At 43.5% G+C, this 20,769-nt stretch overlaps 1 protein-coding gene across 1 annotated transcript in view; it reads left to right on the top strand.

Annotated features, from left to right (window-relative positions):
- Positions 1-20,343, top strand: part of opn8b (opsin 8, group member b) — a gene marked incomplete at both ends in the record, with an annotated part of 28,230 nt that extends 7,887 nt beyond the window's left edge. Inside the window, 2 exons of the mRNA XM_084314225.1 lie at positions 11,769-12,082; positions 19,981-20,343. Coding sequence (XP_084170351.1) covers positions 11,769-12,082; positions 19,981-20,343 — 677 coding nt within the window. The remainder of the gene's footprint in view (positions 1-11,768; positions 12,083-19,980) is intronic.
- Positions 20,344-20,769: the final 426 nt, after the last annotated feature.

The following is a 20,769-nucleotide window of genomic DNA, read 5'->3' as shown; positions in this document are numbered from 1 at the left end:
TAGTATTTCCTGGAATAGGTTAGCACGTGCGTTTGTTTTAGAAGTAAGTGAAAGAAAGACACAAGATATTTTTAACAAGATTGTTCACTCAGAATTGTATCCAGGGTAAAATACGATTCTAAACAGAGATTACATCGTTGGCAATCTCTTTGTTTGTATTTGTATTATGATCTGTATTCCATACCCTACTATCATTCATAGCCAGCTTTTTGTTAGCTAAGGACTAGCTGGTAGTTGAGAAAGCTATATCAATATTCCCTAGTAATGTTATGTCTTCATAATCATTGCCAACAGCAATATATAGCTTGATAAGGCCAACATAAAATGTTACATTATTAATAGATGTATTACAGCAGGGCTGTCAGGGCCAGCAAAGCCTTCTCTGCTGGCCTAGATTGTCAGACTCAGATCATTAAATTAAAAAAAAAAAATTATATAGCCTATTATTTCATTAATGTTATATGTATTTGGGGAGGGCATCTAGAGTCAATGAGTCGCTCATCCTGTTGAATTTGGTACAGGGTAGAAACCCGGGCCTCCAGCTCTACAATCCTCATACCCATCCTCAGGCAACTAGTACTGTACATTTTGTAGGAGAGCCGAGTCCCGGCATCTTCCCTTATTTCCTGTCTCTTCAGGTTTGGCTAAACTGAAGCTAAGCTAGGTACTTAGCTGGTGATGGTGAGCCTTGTTGTCTTTCGATGGTCGCTTCACAACCGGGGTCTTTATGAAATATCCTCGCCTTTCATAAATATCCTTGCCTTCAGTGCCCGACATAGTCCTTTGTGTTTAGCTGATAAGACGGAGACTTCTTCATCTCGCTAGTCCTCCTACGGAGAGATCTTGCTACTCGTCCTTTCAACGGAGCACTGTGGTCATAAAATTCACAGTTCTGGAGAAGTACCATAGGAACTGTGTGAACCAGGGGGTGGAGAGTTCAAAGTTGACCTCACGGGTCTTGACAGGGACATGAAGGTCAAAAACACTGCTCAGGGATGAATTGTAGTGCTCCACTAGTTCATCCATTGTTGCACAGGCTGGGCAGGTGATGTGTTGGAGGTCTGTGGTCATGTTGGAATCCCTTTACTGCCCATTATATTCAGGATATATCGTGAGGGCACAAGAGGTATGGTTTCTGATCTTTATTGCTCAACATTTTATAAATCTCTGGCAGGGCCGACCTGGAACTAGATCCAGACTTTGATTGGGCAGATGTTTGGTGGAACATATTACTGGCATCCAGAAATCCACACCATCAACAGATTCATTATAACTTTATATAGAGCTGCCGCGGTATTGATATTTTCCTTACCGCACGAATTTGCGAAATATTTCCTACCGCCGCGGTAATTACCGCACAGTGCGCACAAAAAAAAAAAAAGTTTGAATGCATTTTTTTTTTTTTTAGTAGTCTACTCTTATAGCCTGCCTCTAGTCTAATGGCGCTTTTCCACTGCATAGTACCTACTCGACTTGACCCGCTTTAGGCACCTGGTACTTTGTTCCTTTTCCACTGCAGCCAGGTACTACTCCGTTTGTCTCCGTGTGGGAATGCAGGCGGGGCCGCTCGCTTGTGTACACTGAAAGCTCCGTGGGCATAGATGTCCGAGGGCTTGCAGCAAGCCAGAGTTTAACACAGTTTCAATCAATCAATCAATAACAACATTAACCAGACTCTCGTTGCGTCTATTCTGCCAAAGCTAACGTTACCTCTCATTGTGTATTCTACCAAGCAAACCCGGGTTTAACGTTACCTCTCGTGTATATCGGCTGACGGTAGTATTAACAACAACAAACTTAACACATCAGGGATCTTGTTGTGACACTAAACTCTCCGCTCGGTGGTAAATTGGGTTGATGTCGGTTTTGTTTCATCAATAAATAAGGCAGAATACACAGTGAATCCATTCTTTTTTGTTTATTGCTTGGTTCTGTCGCAAACAAATCCTGAACGAAATGCATCCTTAGCGAGGCAGTAAAGATGGCGGCGCCGGCGTTCTGTTTTTGTTCAGACTGAGGCTACAAAGTGTGACGCGTCTCTCTTCTGACCAGTCAGTGGTCTGCAATGTTTCACATGACTTTTCTGGTACCACTTCTACCCAATAGGGTCGCTTGGAACCGAGTAGGGTATATCTGCAGAGCCGCAAGCCGCAAGCCAACTTTATTATTATGATAAAAAACAGCGGTGACGCGGTATTCAGCCTAACTCTGCGGTGACCGTGATGCAACAGCGATACCGCGGTAATGCGGTTATCGCGGCAGCTCTAACTTTATACACAGAACTTATTAGACACCAAGGAAGTGAATACATTTTGAGCCCAAATGGTACATTATGTAACAATAATGAGATGGGTACTTACTTACATGTTCTCCAGTGGTTTGCTGCAAAACCTTCAGATTTGTTTGAGATTAAAGTCCCTCCCTTGCCCAATGTGATAATTCTGAATGAACTTTCTAATTTGGTGTTGTCAATTATGGAAACACAAACTCTTCTTGCTGGGCTGACAGCAGCAAAGAAGCTGGTAGCTATGCGCCGGAAATCCCCTCATTCGCTTGCTCTCAGAACATGGAGAGCTTTGATGTATTTGGACATTGTGTATTTAGAGCCTTCGACAGCTCATGTGCATGGAGCAAAGGAGGCAAAAATTGCAATAAGAATGGTCTGGCAGTGCAGTTGAAATCCATTAAAAACTACACAAGTGTTACTCCCCTCCCCCACAAACATCACAGCCACACAGAGTGGGACAGAGGAGATACACGTTATTAAATGATAATCAAAAGGAAACACGAAGTTGCATAACGCTGAATAATGCTTGATTTTATAACACAAGGGAAGATTAAACAATACAATCACATATAAAAGGATAAATCTTTGTGTCAAGTTAAACAAGTTTAAACCCACACTCTTGCAAATCACAGTTCAGTCTTTTTCGCACATCTTCTTTCTTTCTTATAATATTTCTGAGCCCCCTCGTTCATCACGTCAGACAAAGATAGATCTCTGAAATTACAATGTATTTGACCCCTTTTCGTCAGACATAACACTTATATGGCTAGCAACATAGCCAAACTATTTGACATATCTTGGGGCGAGTGGGGAGAGATAATGGACGATTAGAGGCTACCCGTACTTGAAAACACCATTGCCGAAAACACATATTTGGCCAGGGTGTTTCCCAGACAAACACAAACAGAGTGGCCGCGATTCGCCTACTTTCCGTTAAAGGATAACTCCACTTTTTTTTTTAAATTAGCTTATTTAACATCTTCCCTGGAGTTAGACAAGAAGATGCATACCTTTTTTGTCTCTGTGCGTGCATTTTAGCTTTGGGAATAGACGCTCCGTTAGCATAGCTTAGCTTCATCACTGGAAGTGGGGGAGGACAGTAGCCTTACAGTGCCTTACAGTGTATTGCAAGGTCTGACATTGACCAAACTTGATATGCATGACCTTGGTGGGCTCTAGGTCAACTCCTGAAAAGGGGGTCAATGTCAGACTTTGCAATCAAAAGTTAGGGGGCTAATAACCCTTGCCATAATTTCAGTGCGCCCCTAACTTTTGATTGCAAGGTCTGACATTGACCCCCTTTTCAGGAGTTGACCTAGAGCCCACCAAGGTCATGCATATCAAGTTTGGTCAATGTCAGACCTTGCAATACACTGTAAGGCACTGTAAGGCTACTGTCCTCCCCCACTTCCAGTGATGAAGCTAAGCTATGCTAACGGAGCGTCTATTCCCAAAGCTAAAATGCACGCACAGAGACAAAAAAGGTATGCATCTTCTTGTCTAACTCCAGGGAAGATGTTAAATAAGCTAATTTAAAAAAAAAGTGGAGTTATCCTTTAACTATAAAGGAAGGAATCTCTGCATGCGTATATGCTTCTCTGTCCTTCACTTATTGTTGTGTTCTGTAATGCATGTGAAAGCTGTACTTCCCAAGAGTCTCCACTATGGGGCGTAGTTGATACAATGCCATGTTATGCCTACAGGAAGTGAGAAGAAGAGTTTCAAGTTTCAAGTTTCTTTAATAGTTGTCATACAGAAGTACAGTATACTTTCATACAAAATGCTTCTTACTGTTACGCTCCAGAGACTGTGCTAGACAAGATAGTATCAAATAACATAGTATAGCATGTAATTTAGAAGTAGAAAATGAGGTCACAGTGTTCAGTATAGACATATGTACAATGTTCGATGCAGAATAGACGTAACTGAGTTACCATATAATATACAATACTATGCAGTGTACTATATAGTGCAAAGCAGAAATGGGATGAGGTACAATTTAGGTACAATTTACAGTAAGGTGTACGAGTTGTAGTGCAATCCTTCATCAATAAATATAAAGTGTGGGGAGTGGGTGCTACAGTGTGTTTGTTTAAAGTGAGTGTGTGCTATAAAGTGTGTGGAGTGGGTGCTACAGTGTGTTTGTTTAAAGTGAGTGTGGATGTGTGTGCTATGTGCGTTTGATGGTTGTTGTTGTGTAGTGTTCATTGTTCGTTTAGCAGCCTGATGGCCTGGGGATAGAAGCTTCTTCTGAGTCTTTCTGTGCTTGCCTTGAGACTCCGGTATCGCTTGCCTGACCGCAGCAGTTCAAAGAGGCAGTTGTTCGGGTGACTGGAGTCTTTAATGATTCTCTTAGCCTTGCCCCTGCAACGCTTGTTGTAAATGTTTTGGAGGGTGGGGAGCCCCCCTCCAATTGTGCGTTCGGCTGAACGTGTCACTCTTTGTAGTCTGCTTCGGTCTTGTGCAGTGCTATTCCCAAACCAGGAGGTGATGTTGCCAGTCAGGATGCTCTCTATTGTACATGAGTAGAAGTTCTTAAGGATCTTCTGACTGACTTGGAACTTCCTTAGGCGCCTGAGGAAGTAGAGGCGTTGTCGTGCCTTCTTCACAACACTGTCAATGTGTGTGGTCCATGTCAAGTCCTCGGATATGTAGGCTCCGAGGTACTTAAAGCTGTTGACTCTCTCAACCGGTGCCCCGTCGATGCTGAGGGGGCTGTAGTCCTTGACTGTCCTTGACCCCCGACCTCCTGAAGTCCACAATCATCTCCTTTGTTTTGCTGACGTTCAGGGAGAGGCTGTTTTCCTGGCACCATCCCGCCAGGACCTTGACCTCTTCCAGGTAGGCCCTCTCGTCGTTGGCAGAGATCAGGCCCACCACCACTGTGTTGTCAGCAAATTTGATGATTGTATTGCTACTCCGCTGAGCCACACAGTCGTGTGTGTACAGGGAGTAGAGGAGGGGACTCAGAACACAGCCCTGGGGGGCCCCTATGTTGAGGGTGATGGATGAGGAGGTGCAGTTGCCTGCTCTCACCACCTGGGGTCTGCCCGTCAGGAAGTCCAAGACCCACTGGCAGAGGTCATAGTTCAAGCCCAGGTCCCTGAGCTTGGCTATGAGTATGGAGGGGACTATGGTATTGAATGCCGAGCTGTAGTCGATGAATAGCATTCTCACATAGTTCCCCTGCCTCTTGTCCAGGTGTGATGCTGCTGTGTGCAGCACATGGGCTATGGCGTCCTCCGTGGACCTGTTGGGGCGGTATGCAAATTGCAGGGGTTCCATGTTAATGGGGAGGGAGGAGCAGATGTAGCCCTTTACTAGCTTCTCAAAGCACGTTGCTTGATGATGAGAGAACAGGCTGTACCCTGCTGTACCATGCTGTAACCTACCATGCTAACCTGCTTGACTAAAAGGCTAAAAGAGTAACCTGCTTCCTGAGTCTTATTACTACACCTACCTACATACAAAACACTACAGACGTACAACATAACACTTATCTCGAGGTCCTTTCATCAGCTTCACGCTCGGTGGGTGTATTGCTGAGGACCCACGGGAGTGCAGTTTCTAATTTGGTGGCATTTGGCCTGAGGGTTGCGCTATAACAAAAAACTGCTTGACAACCAATATCCTTTGCATCTAGTAGGCATGGGCCAATGTGTGATTTTGGTGGTATGTGCTATTGCACAGTTGTTTCACCCTTAGTATGCACATGCGCGCACGCACAGTATAATATGCATGTAATAAAATAGTTTAAACTCTGTTACTTGAAAATGTTTCACTGTGCTCCTAAATCTCTTTGTGTGCTCCTAAATCTCTTTGTGTGCTGCTACATTTTTTCATTTAGGAGCACATGTGCTCCTTGGGAAAAAGGTTAGCGTAGAGCCCTGCTGGAATTTATTGGAGAGCTGTATGGTAAAAAAAAATCCAGTAGTGTCTGTTCTGTCTGTGAACTTTACCACTGTTCTAAGTGTAGGCTGCTAATCAGAATAAATGAAAACAAAGAATAATGTATTATTAATAATAATAATAATAATAATAATAATAATAATAATAATAATAATAATAATAATAATAATAATAATAATAATAATAATAATAATAATAATAATAATAATAATAATAATAATAATAATAATAATAATAATAATATATACATCAATTATATAACAATATATACAATAATAATAATTTATGGGACCTATAAAATACAAATTATACACTTGTAGCACTTGCTCTTGTTTCCTTATTTGTATGTATGAGTGATTGCATTCAACAATATTCTACAAATCAATTCTCCTCTAACTCATGGAATGTCCTTCAACTCTCTCTGAAATTGGAGGTTCTCCCTTCCCTTGGTATGTTTAAACGTATGATGTCAGACCATTGTGTGACTACCTGTAACTGTTTTAGCTGATCTTCTTAAATTATTTTAAAAGTTTTAAATTTTTACTCTGGTGTTTAATTTTCTGTGAATATTGTTTGTATTATGTACTGTTTACATTTTGTACAATTGTCGTTTCTGTAAATGAGGGAAACCTCAGAAGCTTACGATTTTAAATAAAGGTTTAAAGGAAAACTCCAACATTTTGGGAAATTAGCTTATTTAACATCTTCCCTGGAGTTAGACAAGAAGATACATACCTTTTTTGTCTCTGTGCGTGCATTTAGCTTAGGGAACAGTCGCTCCGTTAGCATAGCTTAGCTTCATCACTGGAAGTGAGGTGGGGCCGGAGCCTTACAGTGTATAGTTTGATTGATTGATTGAAAAGTTTATTAACAGATTGCAGAATACACTCCAAATACAACTCCAAAACGTTCATGTAAAAGCATATATAATGACTTCCTTTCTGGGGTTGTCAAAATAAAAGTGCGACGTTTATAGCAGCGGAAAATGTTTATTTTGTACATTATCTAACGTTAACACGAACCTAAACTAACTTTAGGTTAGTTGTAACGTTAGTTTAGGTTCGTGTTAACGTTAGATAATGTACAAAATAAACGTTTTCCGCTGCTATAAACGTCGCACTTTTATTTTGACAACCCCAGAAAGGAAGTCATTATATATGCTTTACCATCCGATCTGTGTTAGCTCCGATTAGCTCAGAGCGTCCGGTATAATAATACCAGCCATTGGATTACTGTTTTCTAAATTGGGGAGGCTTTTAATCATCAAGGTAAGAGGATTTCAAGTCATGGTATCCATAAACTTCAATCGGTTCGGATCCTTTGAATTAATGAGAATGTCAACAATCACGACGACACGTTGAAATCACTGGCTGCGCTCAGAGAGGAGTGGTTGGGCAAAAAAATTGTTCCGAGTATATTTGCTTATAAAACGTAATTGTCTAATTCAATTATTTTTTATTTCTCCACGTGGTGAATACACAGGTCACAACATGTTTACATGAACGTTTTGGAGTTGTATTTGGAGTGTATTCTGCAATCTGTTAATAAACTTTTCAATCAATCAATCAAACTATACACTGTAAGGCTCCGGCCCCGCCTCACTTCCAGTGATGAAGCTAAGCTATGCTAACAGAGCGACTGTTCCCTAAGCTAAATACACGCACAGAGACAAAAAAGGTATGTATCTTCTTGTCTAACTCCAGGGAAGATGTTAAATAAGCTAATTTCCCAAAATGTTGGAGTTTTCCTTTAAATGAAAAAGAAAATTGGCTACTTGGTTTTAAAATTCAACATTAAAAAGAAGACAGTTTCTCAGTTTTCAAGATCTTTATTTGACCAAAGTTTGTAAAAAATTACAATTTACAGTAATAAAACAGTGATAAAAAACAATGGACCTCAATTTCGAACACAGTTACAAAAAAGTAATCTCCCTGAACTCCCTGAACTGAATGTGCCATCATGACAGCACCCCTTACCCCCCCCCCCCCCATACAGTATGCCACATACACTCTGACTCCATTGCCTACACCCTATAGGCTCTGTTACTGTTGCCTAATCAATTCATATCTACCTAGTGCTTTCACTGTCTACAACTACCCTATACTGTAATCATATATGTAGTAATCAGAATAATCTCAACTACCCACCTCACTATGGTCTACCAATATACTCTGTATGATAGCATGTACTGTATATACTGCATGTTCCTCATTCGGGGGAGCGCAGCTGAGAACACTTTAGCTTTTTAAGAACACATTTTCACACGTTCATGAATCCGGAGGGGATCTTTCTTAGGTTTGGTCTTACGAAGTTCATAAGAAGATATTTAAGAAGACATATTTAAGAAGAATGGGTCTCATTCCCCAACATTTTCCAAAGAGTTCTCTTATCTTGGAACCGACTGAGACAGAATCAATGACAAGTTCACTCTGAGTCCCGAACGTGCTGGTAATATGTCTTATTGTGGCTCAAACGGTCGCACCTGTGATATGATCTGATATCTGCTTGGAGAATGACACCATGTCTTAAACTCGAACGTGCGTTCCCGTCTAGGTCATTTGCATACAAAACAACGGCTCCAGAGCTCCTTATAAGGCAAAGTAATGATGCAGCCGGTTAGAAAATGGATGCAGAAGTGCCTTGCGAGTCTGCGGCAGTGCCGTCTGGGAGAAATGCAAGTTGCGACCCATCGAAATGAGATTAGATTAATGTATTGTCATCATATATAGTACAGCTCGTGGTACACCTGCGCAGTACTGTAGCCTACGGCGCAATGAATGAACGCAGGCTTATTATTCCATTAATGTCTACGGCGTAATGAATGAACACAGTATAGGCTTATTATTCCATTAATGCCTACGGCGTAATGAATGAACGCAGTATAGGCTTATTATTAATGGATTGGATTTATATAGCGCTCTTCATGACACCCCAGTGACCCCAGAGCGCTTACAGAGTCCATTATTTGTTCATACACAGTCATACCGGTGGTGGTAAGCTACAATTGCAGCCAGAGCTGCCCTGAGGCAGACTCACGGAAGTGTGGCGAATAATCATCGCCTACGGCCCCTCCGACCACCACCAACATTCATTCACATGCATACACATTCATACGAGGCAAGTAGGTTAAGTGTCTTGCCCAAGGACACAACGGCAGTGGGATGGACATGGGCTTGAGCGGGATTCGAACCACCAACCCTTCGATCATTGGACGACCCGCTCTACCCCTGAGCCACGCCGCCCCACAATTCCATTAATGACTTGTTGCATTAGGATTTAGTAGATACTATATGCTCTGCCCTACGTACAGTATGTATACAGACTGTACTTATACTGTACGTAGGGAAGAGCATATATATAGTATCAACTAAATCCTAATGAAACAAGTAACTAGAATATATTAAAGGGGAACTATTTTACTATTTCTTTCACTATTTGGGCACTTTTACACAATTCCTGTGAGTTTATGGAACACCTCTGTAATTTTTTTTTTTTTTTATTCATTGTTTTGTATTTCTAATCAAGTCCTCAAAAACAGCATTTTTCTACCTGGGCTCCAACCACTGTGGGAACTGTGTGGAGTGTGTGTGAGTCTCAGCAGATTATCATGCAGCTGAGTCTCTCTGACATCACAAATCAGCACATTTTCAGATGACTCAGTTCAGTGAGGGTGAATATTGTGAGAGGAGAATTGGAAGAATGCGCCAATATGAGAATTAGAGACATAGATCATATTAATATAAGTCCACATAGCTAGGAAACAATGCTAAACACTGAAAAAGGCCATTTATAAGATAGTTCCCCTTTAAGCCTATACTGTTCATTCATTAGACACGTCGTAGGCCATACTGGCGCACACAAGACTTGTTATGGAATATTAATGCAGTCTATTTCCATGCGATTAGCTTTAGTTCTTATTTATTTATTCATCCACTGTCATTTCAGTGTTGGTGTATAGGCTATATAGTGTATTTCAATATAAGTTTAATTGATTCATGATATATTCGAAGGAATGCATGTTTATATCAAACAAAGGTCTTTCCCATTGTATACCATTAAAACAGATATGTAACAAATAAGAAATACAAATTCCACAGAAGGCATTAAATAATTATTATTTTCAATCATTTCACAATAATTGCATAATTGTGTTTGAATATCTGAGTAATTAAAGTAATTATACATTTGTCCAAAATAGCTGGTTCAGATATGATTAATCCAGCTGCCCTGTGATCAGATTAATCCATATTATTTATTTTTCCGACATCAAATGCGTAATTTCTTATCGTACAAATATTGTCATATTTATTTTAATTATGATTAAGTAATTAATTCCAAGGAGGCCTGTAGCGTTGACATGAAGGAATCACTATGAGAACAGTCTGTCAAGTTAATAAAAATTTCAATTAGTCAATCAATCATAAGTGTGCTCCTCAGCACTCTTAATCTGCTCTCAGCCACGCTCAAATCTGATCTCAGGAACATTTGGGGAATCGCGCTACCAGCCCTAATATGTCTTAAATGGGCAGAAGTCTGCCTAAGAGGAAATTCTTGGTTGTAAATCCGTTCTGGAATGAGACCCGGTCCAATGCCTTTTCCCACTTAGGCCAGCTTCTAGGCCCTTAGATAGATACCACACCGATTCCCAAGCTTTAGATACATTTTTTAGATATTTAAAACTCACATTTCACCTCAAGATGCAGTCAATGATAATGTTTCCTCAATATAAAATCACATTACATTTTATAATTTTCTCTGAATATGTTTATTTTGCTCAAGTAGTTTTGTTTCCCCATTCAAAACTCTTCTTGTCTCTTCATTCAGACTGTTTATCTGCTTATGATATCGTAAAATGTTTCATGTTTCTATTTGCATGGCATGGGTAATACAGCATGTTACAAATAACCACTGTAGTTACATTTTTATTCCTGTTAATTCCCATATATTCCCGTTAATACAAATATTCCCTAGTCGAGATATATATAGCCAACTCTTGTTTCTGTCATCTCTACAGAATGTTGAGTGTGAAAGTAGTGTGGGGAGATTATTCAGCCTGGATATAATAAGGTGTCCGATTAATAAACAAAAATCTTAGTAACTCGAATCCTACCTTGTTTAATTAGATATTCATTGCTTCCACTCATGTAGATACTGTAGCAGCATTTATTTATTGATGCATAGGTACAGCGCTTTTAGATTGACACATGGGCCTTTCTTTCCTTCAATCTGTCTTTCAATCTGGAGAATAACTTTAAACCTCGCCCCAACCCTGATCCTAATCACTGGATCCCTGGTAGAACTCAAGTTACTAAGAAATGCATTCATTAATTGGATGCCTAAGTGAAGTGAAGGGACGTGCATATGTTGACGCTTTAGGAATGATGAACATGTTCTACTTGCAAATGAAGTAGTTCTTTAGACCCATTATAACTTAGTCCTTAAGGCTTAGACCCAGCCTCTCTATAACGTATAGCATGCTAAACTTACCTTCATTGATATTTCACCACAGACATCAATGGCCGGAACCATTTTGGCACATTGTAAATCCAAAAATGTCTGTATCTCTCTGTAGGGGCGAAGATAAGTCGGCGGAAAGTGCAGATTCTGTGCGTATGGACCTGGCTGTATGCCCTGCTCTGGGCCCTGTTCCCCGTACTGGGCTGGGGCAGGTACGGCCCGGAGCCCTTCGGCCTGTCCTGCTCGCTAGCCTGGGGACAGATGAAGGAGGACGGTTTCTCTTTCGTCGTCTCCATCTTCTCCATCAACCTGGTTATGCCGTCCGTGGTGATCACGTGCTGCTACTTCGGCATCGCCCTCAAGCTCCATCTCACCTATAAGACCATGGAGAACAGCAACCACGTCAAGATGCATCGCAGGCTGTTGATAGTGAGTGGCTTTACTCTACTATATGCTCTGCTATACATTTGGGGACTTAAGAGCTTCTATTGCCCCGGTACATCAATCGACTAATTTGGCTAACAGCTTTCACGCAATTTGTCCATAATGAATAGCACAGTTGTTGTTACAAACAAGTCATAAATGTACTGGTAATGCGATGTCATATTTACAATATTTATAAACTTAAATAAAGTTGTCATATTAACAGTAAACTATTAATATTTGGTTTGCAAATCCTGAAGCCTGTGACCCTAAAGTGGTCATTTGTGAAATGATTTAGTCTTTCCTGATAACAAAACAGAGACCAATTCCCCTCCATACATTTGAATGGGATATAATGGGATTAAAGTTGACTCTACCGTCAAAATACTCAAACACAGTATGGGATATGTACAGTAGTTGAAAGAAATATGCCAGCTGCCAAACCTTTAGCCATTATTTGATTGAGTTTAATCTGAATTAAACTGCAATCTGCTGGGAACCACAGCTGCCAGTGAACTGTAAAGTTGTTTTATAGGTTGATGGACTTTAAAAAATTATTATTTATAGCATTTTCAGCATTTTCTGGCCACGCAGGACTGATAGAGGGAGAGAGGGAGAACGGGAGGAGAGGTAGGGAAGACATGCAGCAAATGGTCGCCGGGACTGGGAAACCAACCCGGGACGAACGCTCCGCAGTGTGCGGAGCGCCCCTCATTGCCTTATTTTTAACTGCAACCTTTATAGGTCACTCTGTTCGTTGGTCAGTCCACAAAAATCCCCCCACCCTCTAGTGGCCATACGGTTTTGCCCTAGGGGGCTGAAATTGGGCATGGAGGTCAAGTGTGTGTGTGTTCATGTCAATTGGCTAAAAGGGGGGTGTGGCAACGGAAGTGGCCTATCACAAAAAGGTTACGGCTATTTCAACTTCGTCAGATGAACATGATCATTTTCTTTAAAAGAAAAGAAGGAATCTGTATTTTTTCATGTATTTGTGCTGCAATATAACAGATGCATACAAAGCCATTCCCCTCCCCCACTTGGGACAATCAGACCACCTTTCTTTGTTCCTTTTACCAAAGTACACTCCACTTATCAAACATGTGAAGCCCTCAGTTAGTACAGTTAAAATAATGGCCCCAGGGGGCAGACTCTGAGCTGCAGCACTGGTTTCAACACACATTGAAACTGTGTTGTTACATCAACTCCAGCATCGACAGTGTCACCATCCTTAAACAGATTACTACATTACCCAATTAGAACAGAGAGGTCTGTATACTGCTAAAGGGACACACGTGACACCGCTTTTAGATCTGGTGACACGCCATGGCTAACCTGAATATGGTAATCAAGTAGGCCAAGCACAGCCACAAGCTAAGGGTTGAAGAGCACTTCAACAACTCCAAACCCCGACGCATGTGGCAGGGCATCACGGATTACAAACCCACCAACAACTCTCCCCCAACCACTGACCCCTTGCTTTCTGATGAGCTCAATAACTTTTATGCCCACTTTGACAGGGACAACCAAGAGGCATCTACCAAGGTGTGAGGATAGGGGTTCTTGTGGAGCCCAATAGCGAACACAGGAGTAGAGAGAATGGAGCGGTTTAGGGTGTTTTAATTGTTTCCCCCCAAGCAGACAAGAATCACATGCAGGAATGTACAACAGATGGGGATGAATGTTCTTGGGGAGGTAGCACAGGGGTACTCCTTGTGCAGTACGAGAGAATGGTCCTTGAGCAGGTGCACTCCTCGTGCAGTATGAGAGAATGTTCCTTGGGCAGGTGCACTCCTAGTGCAGTGCGGGAGTGTTACGACCCTGGCTCAGAGGGAAGCAACATAAGGGCACACAGACACCAATGGTCTGTGTTTAAACCAAAATACTATAGGTATTATCCTATTCAGTGCAAACTAAAGATCAAAGTGGTGTAAGATAGGGAGACACTTGTTCCAACAGTGTCTTCCTGGTAGCAATCTCCGTGCATGTGTGGGTGGGGAAGTGCCTTTGAGCCTGCCAGGCAGGTGTCCAATTAGCAGCAATCAGCTGAAACACAGGACACAGGATCAAGTCAAGAGTTTTAACATGGTACATAACATTTCCCCCACCAAAATGGTTGCCCAGGAGGCAACCACTACACATCAAACCACCAAACAGTGAGTCACTACCACAAAGCGGCAATGGGTCGGCCCCTGTCGAACACGACCATCAACCATGTCGAATGCTCCCCACTGTGGAACATTCGACAATGCTGTTTAAAACAAAAAACAACACTGTCCCGACTCTCGGGCAAGCGAGACCTCACAAAAGGTTCCTCCACTGCCGTATATGGCTGGAGTGGGGCAGGCTCATCCTCCACTGAGGCGTAAGGCTTAGGACCCCATCAACAAACCAAGACCGTATCACATATGAGCTCCATTTCAACAGGCCTCTCCACCGATACCGACCTGTCAAAAAGAGACTGTAAACCAAAATCAATATGAGAGCTAAGCTCACTGCGCTCAACAGGACAGCACACAGAAAAACAAAAATCATAGGTCTCTGATACCACCACAGCGCCCATATCCATTCCTCCTGGCACTGGCAGTTCAGGATACTGCAAATCGTGAACATCCAGAGTAGGATGCACCGCCTCAGGTACGGCCCCACCGTCCCTGGAACATGGCAATACATCAGTCACAAAAGCATCTGGAATACCATCCAACATGGCGTCACACAAAATAACATTGTCATGATCAAAATGGTTGCCACTCATCAGACCAGGTCGTGAAGGCGGCTCCTGCTGTACAGGACACAGGTAACTAGGTTGACTAGCATACCTAGCATACCCAGTGCCTGGCAGAGAGTCAGTGTGGACACGTGAATCAATATCAGAATCATCAACTGACATACTGGGATCATTCCTGCCCACAAGTGAAACATCATGAACAATAGAGCTACTGTGGGAAGGCTGGCAGCCTAAGCCAGGCCTTGTAGCCTCTTCAACTAGAACGGTGCCACATGAATCAACAACATTTCTCATAGCATCCTTCCCTCACTCATCCTCCAATTCGTCCGTGGCCTCAGCCACCGTACAGGCTGGGAAGACCTCGAGACACTGCGCTGCCAGATCATCTCCTGCCACATGCATATCCGGCACGCATGTCACCTTCGGTTCCACCACCGGGCCTGACACAAAGGCACAATCAAGAAAATCATTATGCAGAGGTACATCCACAGTGTGCATTCCAAAATTCTCAACAGGGTCACTTTTCAATTCAACAAAGAATGTGTCACTAAGTGTAACGTCACAATTTGAGTTATCAACATCATGGCTGTCACTTCTGTCCTTTGACATTGCCCGTGTTACAGCACACACAGGGAACACTCCTGGATGTCTCTGTGCCAGCCCATCAGGGACCTCAGAAACCACAGGGATGGGAATTACAACTGGAGTAGCCAGCATTTTGCCACCAGCCAAATCATTCCCTAGAATGAAGGACACACCTTTTATGGGAATGTGAGAACATACCCCCACGACAACATTGCCTGATACTAAGGGAGAGTTGAGTGTGACCTCATGCAAAGGTGCATCCACAAAGCCTCTTCCAAAGCCTTGAACAACGGCACCGGAATGCAATGAAGACTTTTCTGAAAACGCCAAAATCCCCTCCAGAATGAGGGACTGAAAAGCTCCTGTATCTCTCCATATTGTTATAGCCTGCTTTGACTCTAGTGCATCAGTCAGGGAAACAAATCCATCCATCATAAATGTTGAGGAGCCCTCGAGCTCTTTGTTCGCACCTTTGATACTCTAACGTCGGCATAGGTGTTCTGCATACGTTTTCCACCAGAGCCACAGTTTTGACATTTCTCTGTTCAAGCACAGGGCACCCAGCAACGATATGACCAGGCTCCTTACAGTAGAAACATATAACCCCCCCCCCCCCCCCCTGGGAATGCACTAGCAGAACCACCAGGCCTCGGAGTAGAAGTAACCTGATCAGCAGACACAGGTTTTGGGAAACGGCCCCCCTGAAAAGGACGCCTACCCCTGGACTCAACACAGTATTCCTCCACAAAGACGGACTTGTGTGTCAACACAAACTCATCAGCCAAGACAGCAGCGTTGCCTATCTTCAATACCTTACGCTCGTTTAGATGAGTGGAAACGGTATCAGGAACACATCTTTTAAATTCCTCTAGGAGAATCAACTGTCTAAGCTGTTCCTTTGACTCTGCCTTCTGAGAGGTGCACCATCTATCAAATAGGTTCTCCTTCTCTTTTCCAAATTAAACATACGTCTGTCCCTCCGACCTGCGATAGCCTCTAAAACGCTGACGATAGGCCTCTGGGACTAACTCATAAGCCCTCAATATGGAAGCTTTAACAAGCTCATAGTCAGCACTTTGTTCAAGGGACAGAGCAGTATACGCCTCCTGCGCCTTACAAACGAGGACACACTGCAGCAGCAGCGTCCAGGCCGTATTAGGCCACTTCAACGTGGTTGCCACCCGTTCAAAAAGGGGAAAGTACCTATCCACATCCTTGTCAAAAAAAGGAGGCACCATCCTAATATTTTTGCCGACATCAAAAACGGAACGCGACTCTGAAAGCGGAGCACCCGCCTGCAAGGCAGCATGCTTAAATTCAAGCTCCTTCAGCGCAAGTTCGTGCTCCAACAACATTTGTTTCTCCCTAATCTTATCTCTCTCTCTCTCTCTCTCTCTCTCTCTCTCTCTCTCTCTCTCTTGTTGTAGCTGTTTTTCCTTAAACGCTAACTCTCTAAGCCTCCACCCACCTTCCGCCATACCAGATAGTAGCGGAGACACGTCAGAAAAAAGAGGCTCCTCCACCCTCGCCACAAGCACCCGCTCCTTAATGAGTAAAGCCCTCAAAGTACCCAAGGCAGTAATTTTTAAAGACTTCTCACTGGCAGTAAGCTCCACATTGTAGTGCACAGCAAGCTCCAGAAGCTGCTCCTTGGAAAACCTCTCCAACATCTCATCAGAAGGGTTATCAACAAAATCCTTCGTGGTAGCCATCCTTACTGTACCAGTGCCACAAACTACTCACTTTAGAGTTACCAAGAGTTGCCAAAACCACCCTAGCATACACACAATTTATCTGAAGAACCACTAAAGAACCACTGAAGAACCACGAAGAACGACTAAAGAACCACTGAAGAACCACTAAAGAACCACTGAAGAACCACGAAGAACCACTGAAGAACCATGAAGAACCATAAAGAACCACTGAAGAACCACTGAAGCACAGCTGAAGCACTGCTGAAGCACCCCAGAAGCACCGCTGAAGCACCCCGAAGCACAGCAAATGGCACACGGCAAATGGCAAACCATACAAGAGAACCAACGCCCTACAGTAACACAAACCAAGTGAGGCAAAACCCCCTGTGTTACACTCAACACAGTGTTCTGTGTTACACAAAAAAAAATAACAAACAATTTCAAACAGGTGCCCCTTATAATCGGATATGACTACTCATAGCTTCTACATCTACACTGCAGTCAATGATGGACTGCCAGGCCCACCACATGTCTAACTAAAAAAAAGAACTTACATCAGGCCCTAACACACTAACTGTATTTTCTGGCACCCTAACCTACCTATACTGAAAGCTAAAGCACTGTAGACCTAACCCTCTTCAACCACACCTGCTACCAGCCAAAGATCATATTGACCACCAACCCATCAAGTATATGGTATGGTACAAGACAAGTAGATGGTACTAATCCCTTCTATGACTGCCCCAGGGGTAAGTGGTACACAGGAAGCTACAAACAGCCAGAAAATAATGACACTACCTACATGTGGCGTCCACTAAACTAAATATTTTAACAGCATACAGGTAGTCAAATCAAATCACAAAATAAGGGCATACTCACCTGTTTGAAGACCGGCTCAAGCCCGTTTTTTTAACAAACAAATCTAGGGGTATCTGTTTTCCAAATTCACTCCCGGACGAGCGCCCAATTGTTACGACCCTGGCTCAGAGGGAAGCAACATAAGGGCACACAATGGTCTGTGTTTAAACCAAAAGACTATACGTATTATCCTATTCAGTGCAAACTAAAGATCAAAGTGGTGTAAGATAGGGAGACACTTGTTCCAACAGTGTCTTCCTGGTAGCAATCTCCGTGCATGTGTGGGTGGGGAAGTGCCTTTGAGCCTGCCAGGCAGGTGTCCAATTAGCAGCAATCAGCTGAAACACAGGACACAGGATTAACCAAAACATGGTACATAACAGGGAGCAAGGTAGACACCGGCTGTGTCGGGGTTGAGAACAGGAACTCCGTAGTCCAGCACCAGGGGTCCAGACGGGCACGCTGGAACGGAGGTCCTTGGGCACAAGAGAGGGAGGTTAGAACAGGGAATAACAACAAGAGCGGGTAGCAGGGCTTCAGGTCGAGACGTCGTACCTGGGAAGGCAGTTTAACACTGCGACACCGGATGACAGGATCTGCCAGTTGATATAGGAGCCTCTTGATTAGGTAATCCCTTGCAGCCGCGCTGATTGCTCCTTGTCTGGCAGGCTCGAGCCCTGATCGTGACACAAGGCTGCTCTCCCTGCTAACCTCCAACCCTTCACTCTCCCCCACCAACGTGTGTACAGCACTGAGCAGGACTAATGCACGTAAGACGTAGGCTAGTAAAGCTATGCCTCCTAAAGTGTGAAAATGGAAGTACAGGAAGTACCGGCTACAGGCTATCCGGTTTCGACAAAACAATTATAGAAACGTGTGAAGTGCACAATATTTCCTCGTTTAAGCCACTGCAACAGCTTTGCCTTAACACTGACGAAGGAACACCTGTTCCGAAACATGTTTGTACACAGCTGCGATTAAAACTTGTTGAACCAGTGCGGCTAAGTGGCGCAGTGGGCAAGGCGCTCGCCACTAACGCAGGAGATGCTGGGTTCGAGCCCAGCTCTCTGCGTTGCTTCCGGCTTGGCTGATCGTTCATACTAATACAATTGGCAGTATTAGGGGGTGGGAAAGCCGGTGGGTGGGGATCGGACGTTGTGGACAGCGACTCCTACAGGTCGGTTGGTGCACCTGTACAGCAGAATCAGGAAGCATCGGGGGCAGCGTGAGCCTCCCACGCGTTACTCCTCGCCACTGAGAGGTTGCGCTGTGCAGGTGAAAAGATGCGACAGCAGCCTCCTCGTGTACCGGAGGGGACACGTGATGCAAGGCTTGGTCCACATTGCAGCCGACCAGTGGGAGGCATAGTCTAGCAACGTTCGAGACAGGGGAGGGAAGAATTGGATAATACGAAATTGGGATGGGAGAAAAATTTAAAATGGGATTGCAGCACCCAGTGTCAAATATTGAGAGCGCGGTCTATCTTGACTTTCAAATAAGAAATACGAAATTGTTTGTAAATTGCCACTATAGGGGGGAAGGTGGTTCAGAGACCTCTATGGTCAGTGATGCTCTATTATGTCTCCAGCTGGAGGAGACGAGACAGGGTCTAGCAGCAGAAATGACAGACCTGCTAAAAAGGAGGTCATAGACTTCAGAAAGGGCGAGTTCTACTTCTGTACTTCCTAGACCAAAAGAAGGGCTCAGCCGACATGAGACAGATTCTGCATCTGCATGTCTTAGCCACAAAGCTAATGCAAAGTCAATGGGACCACGCTCCAGTCTGTACACATGTACAGTACACTGTAAACAGTGCACCCAAAGAGCATGGCCCCATTGACTTTGCCCTGCCCCCTACACTTAAGCCTAATGCGTAAGCTACTAGAGAAGAACTGTCCGGCTGCCACCTGGTGGAGATTTGCAGTCTCCTGAGTGCTTCTCTAGATCGCCCATGTAATGTCAGTCTGGATTTAATAATCCGATTTTCAAATTCAGAATGCTGTTGTCGCTACATTTCCTCCTTGTGCCTGCTCTTGTTTCAGATTGCTGTCCTGATCAGCGTAGGCTTCATCGGCTGCTGGGCGCCCTATGGTGTGGTGAGCCTGTGGTCAATCTACCGTGACAGTAACTCCATTCCCCCCTTGGTCAGCCTGCTGCCCTGCATGTTCGCAAAGACCTCCACCGTCTACAATACCTTCATCTATTACACCTTCAGCAAGGCCTTTAAAAAGGAGGTGAAGCAGCTAGGCCAACTGTGTGGAAGTGCCGACCACTGCCACACCAATTCTATAGCTGACAATGGCATTTACATGATTAACAACAAGAACAAGATCAAAGTGGCCAGGCCCAATGATGTCCGGTCAGCCTTTGAGCATGGCAGAGAGATAGATACAGTGACTGGGTGATTCTTGGAATTCAGGGGACTTTTATTTGTCCTTGGGGTAAATATTTATGAAAAAAACGCTTTTCACATTATTTTCTGCCATCTTTGCTTAACTCATTGGGTCTCATTCCCCAATATTTTCCAAAGAGTTCTCTTGGAAGACTTATCTTGGAACCGACTGAGACAGAATCAATGACAAGTTCACTCTGAGTCCTCAACACGCTGGTAATATGTCTTAAGTGTCTCAAACGTTCGCACCTGAGATATCTGCGTTGGGAAATGGCACCAGTCTGAAACGCGAACGCGCGTCCCCGTTCAGGTCATTTTCATACAAAACAACGCCTCCAGAGCTCCTTATAAGGCAACTAATGATGCAGCCATGGGAAAATGGATGCGGAAGCGTTTTGCGACCCATCGAAATTAGATTAGATTAATTGTATTGGCATCA

Source organism: Notolepis coatsorum (genome assembly GCF_963971535.1).
Source record: "Notolepis coatsorum genome assembly, chromosome: 5".
NCBI classification, from domain to species: Eukaryota; Metazoa; Chordata; class Actinopteri; order Aulopiformes; family Paralepididae; genus Notolepis; species Notolepis coatsorum.
This window is presented reverse-complemented; position numbering and strand designations above follow the sequence as displayed.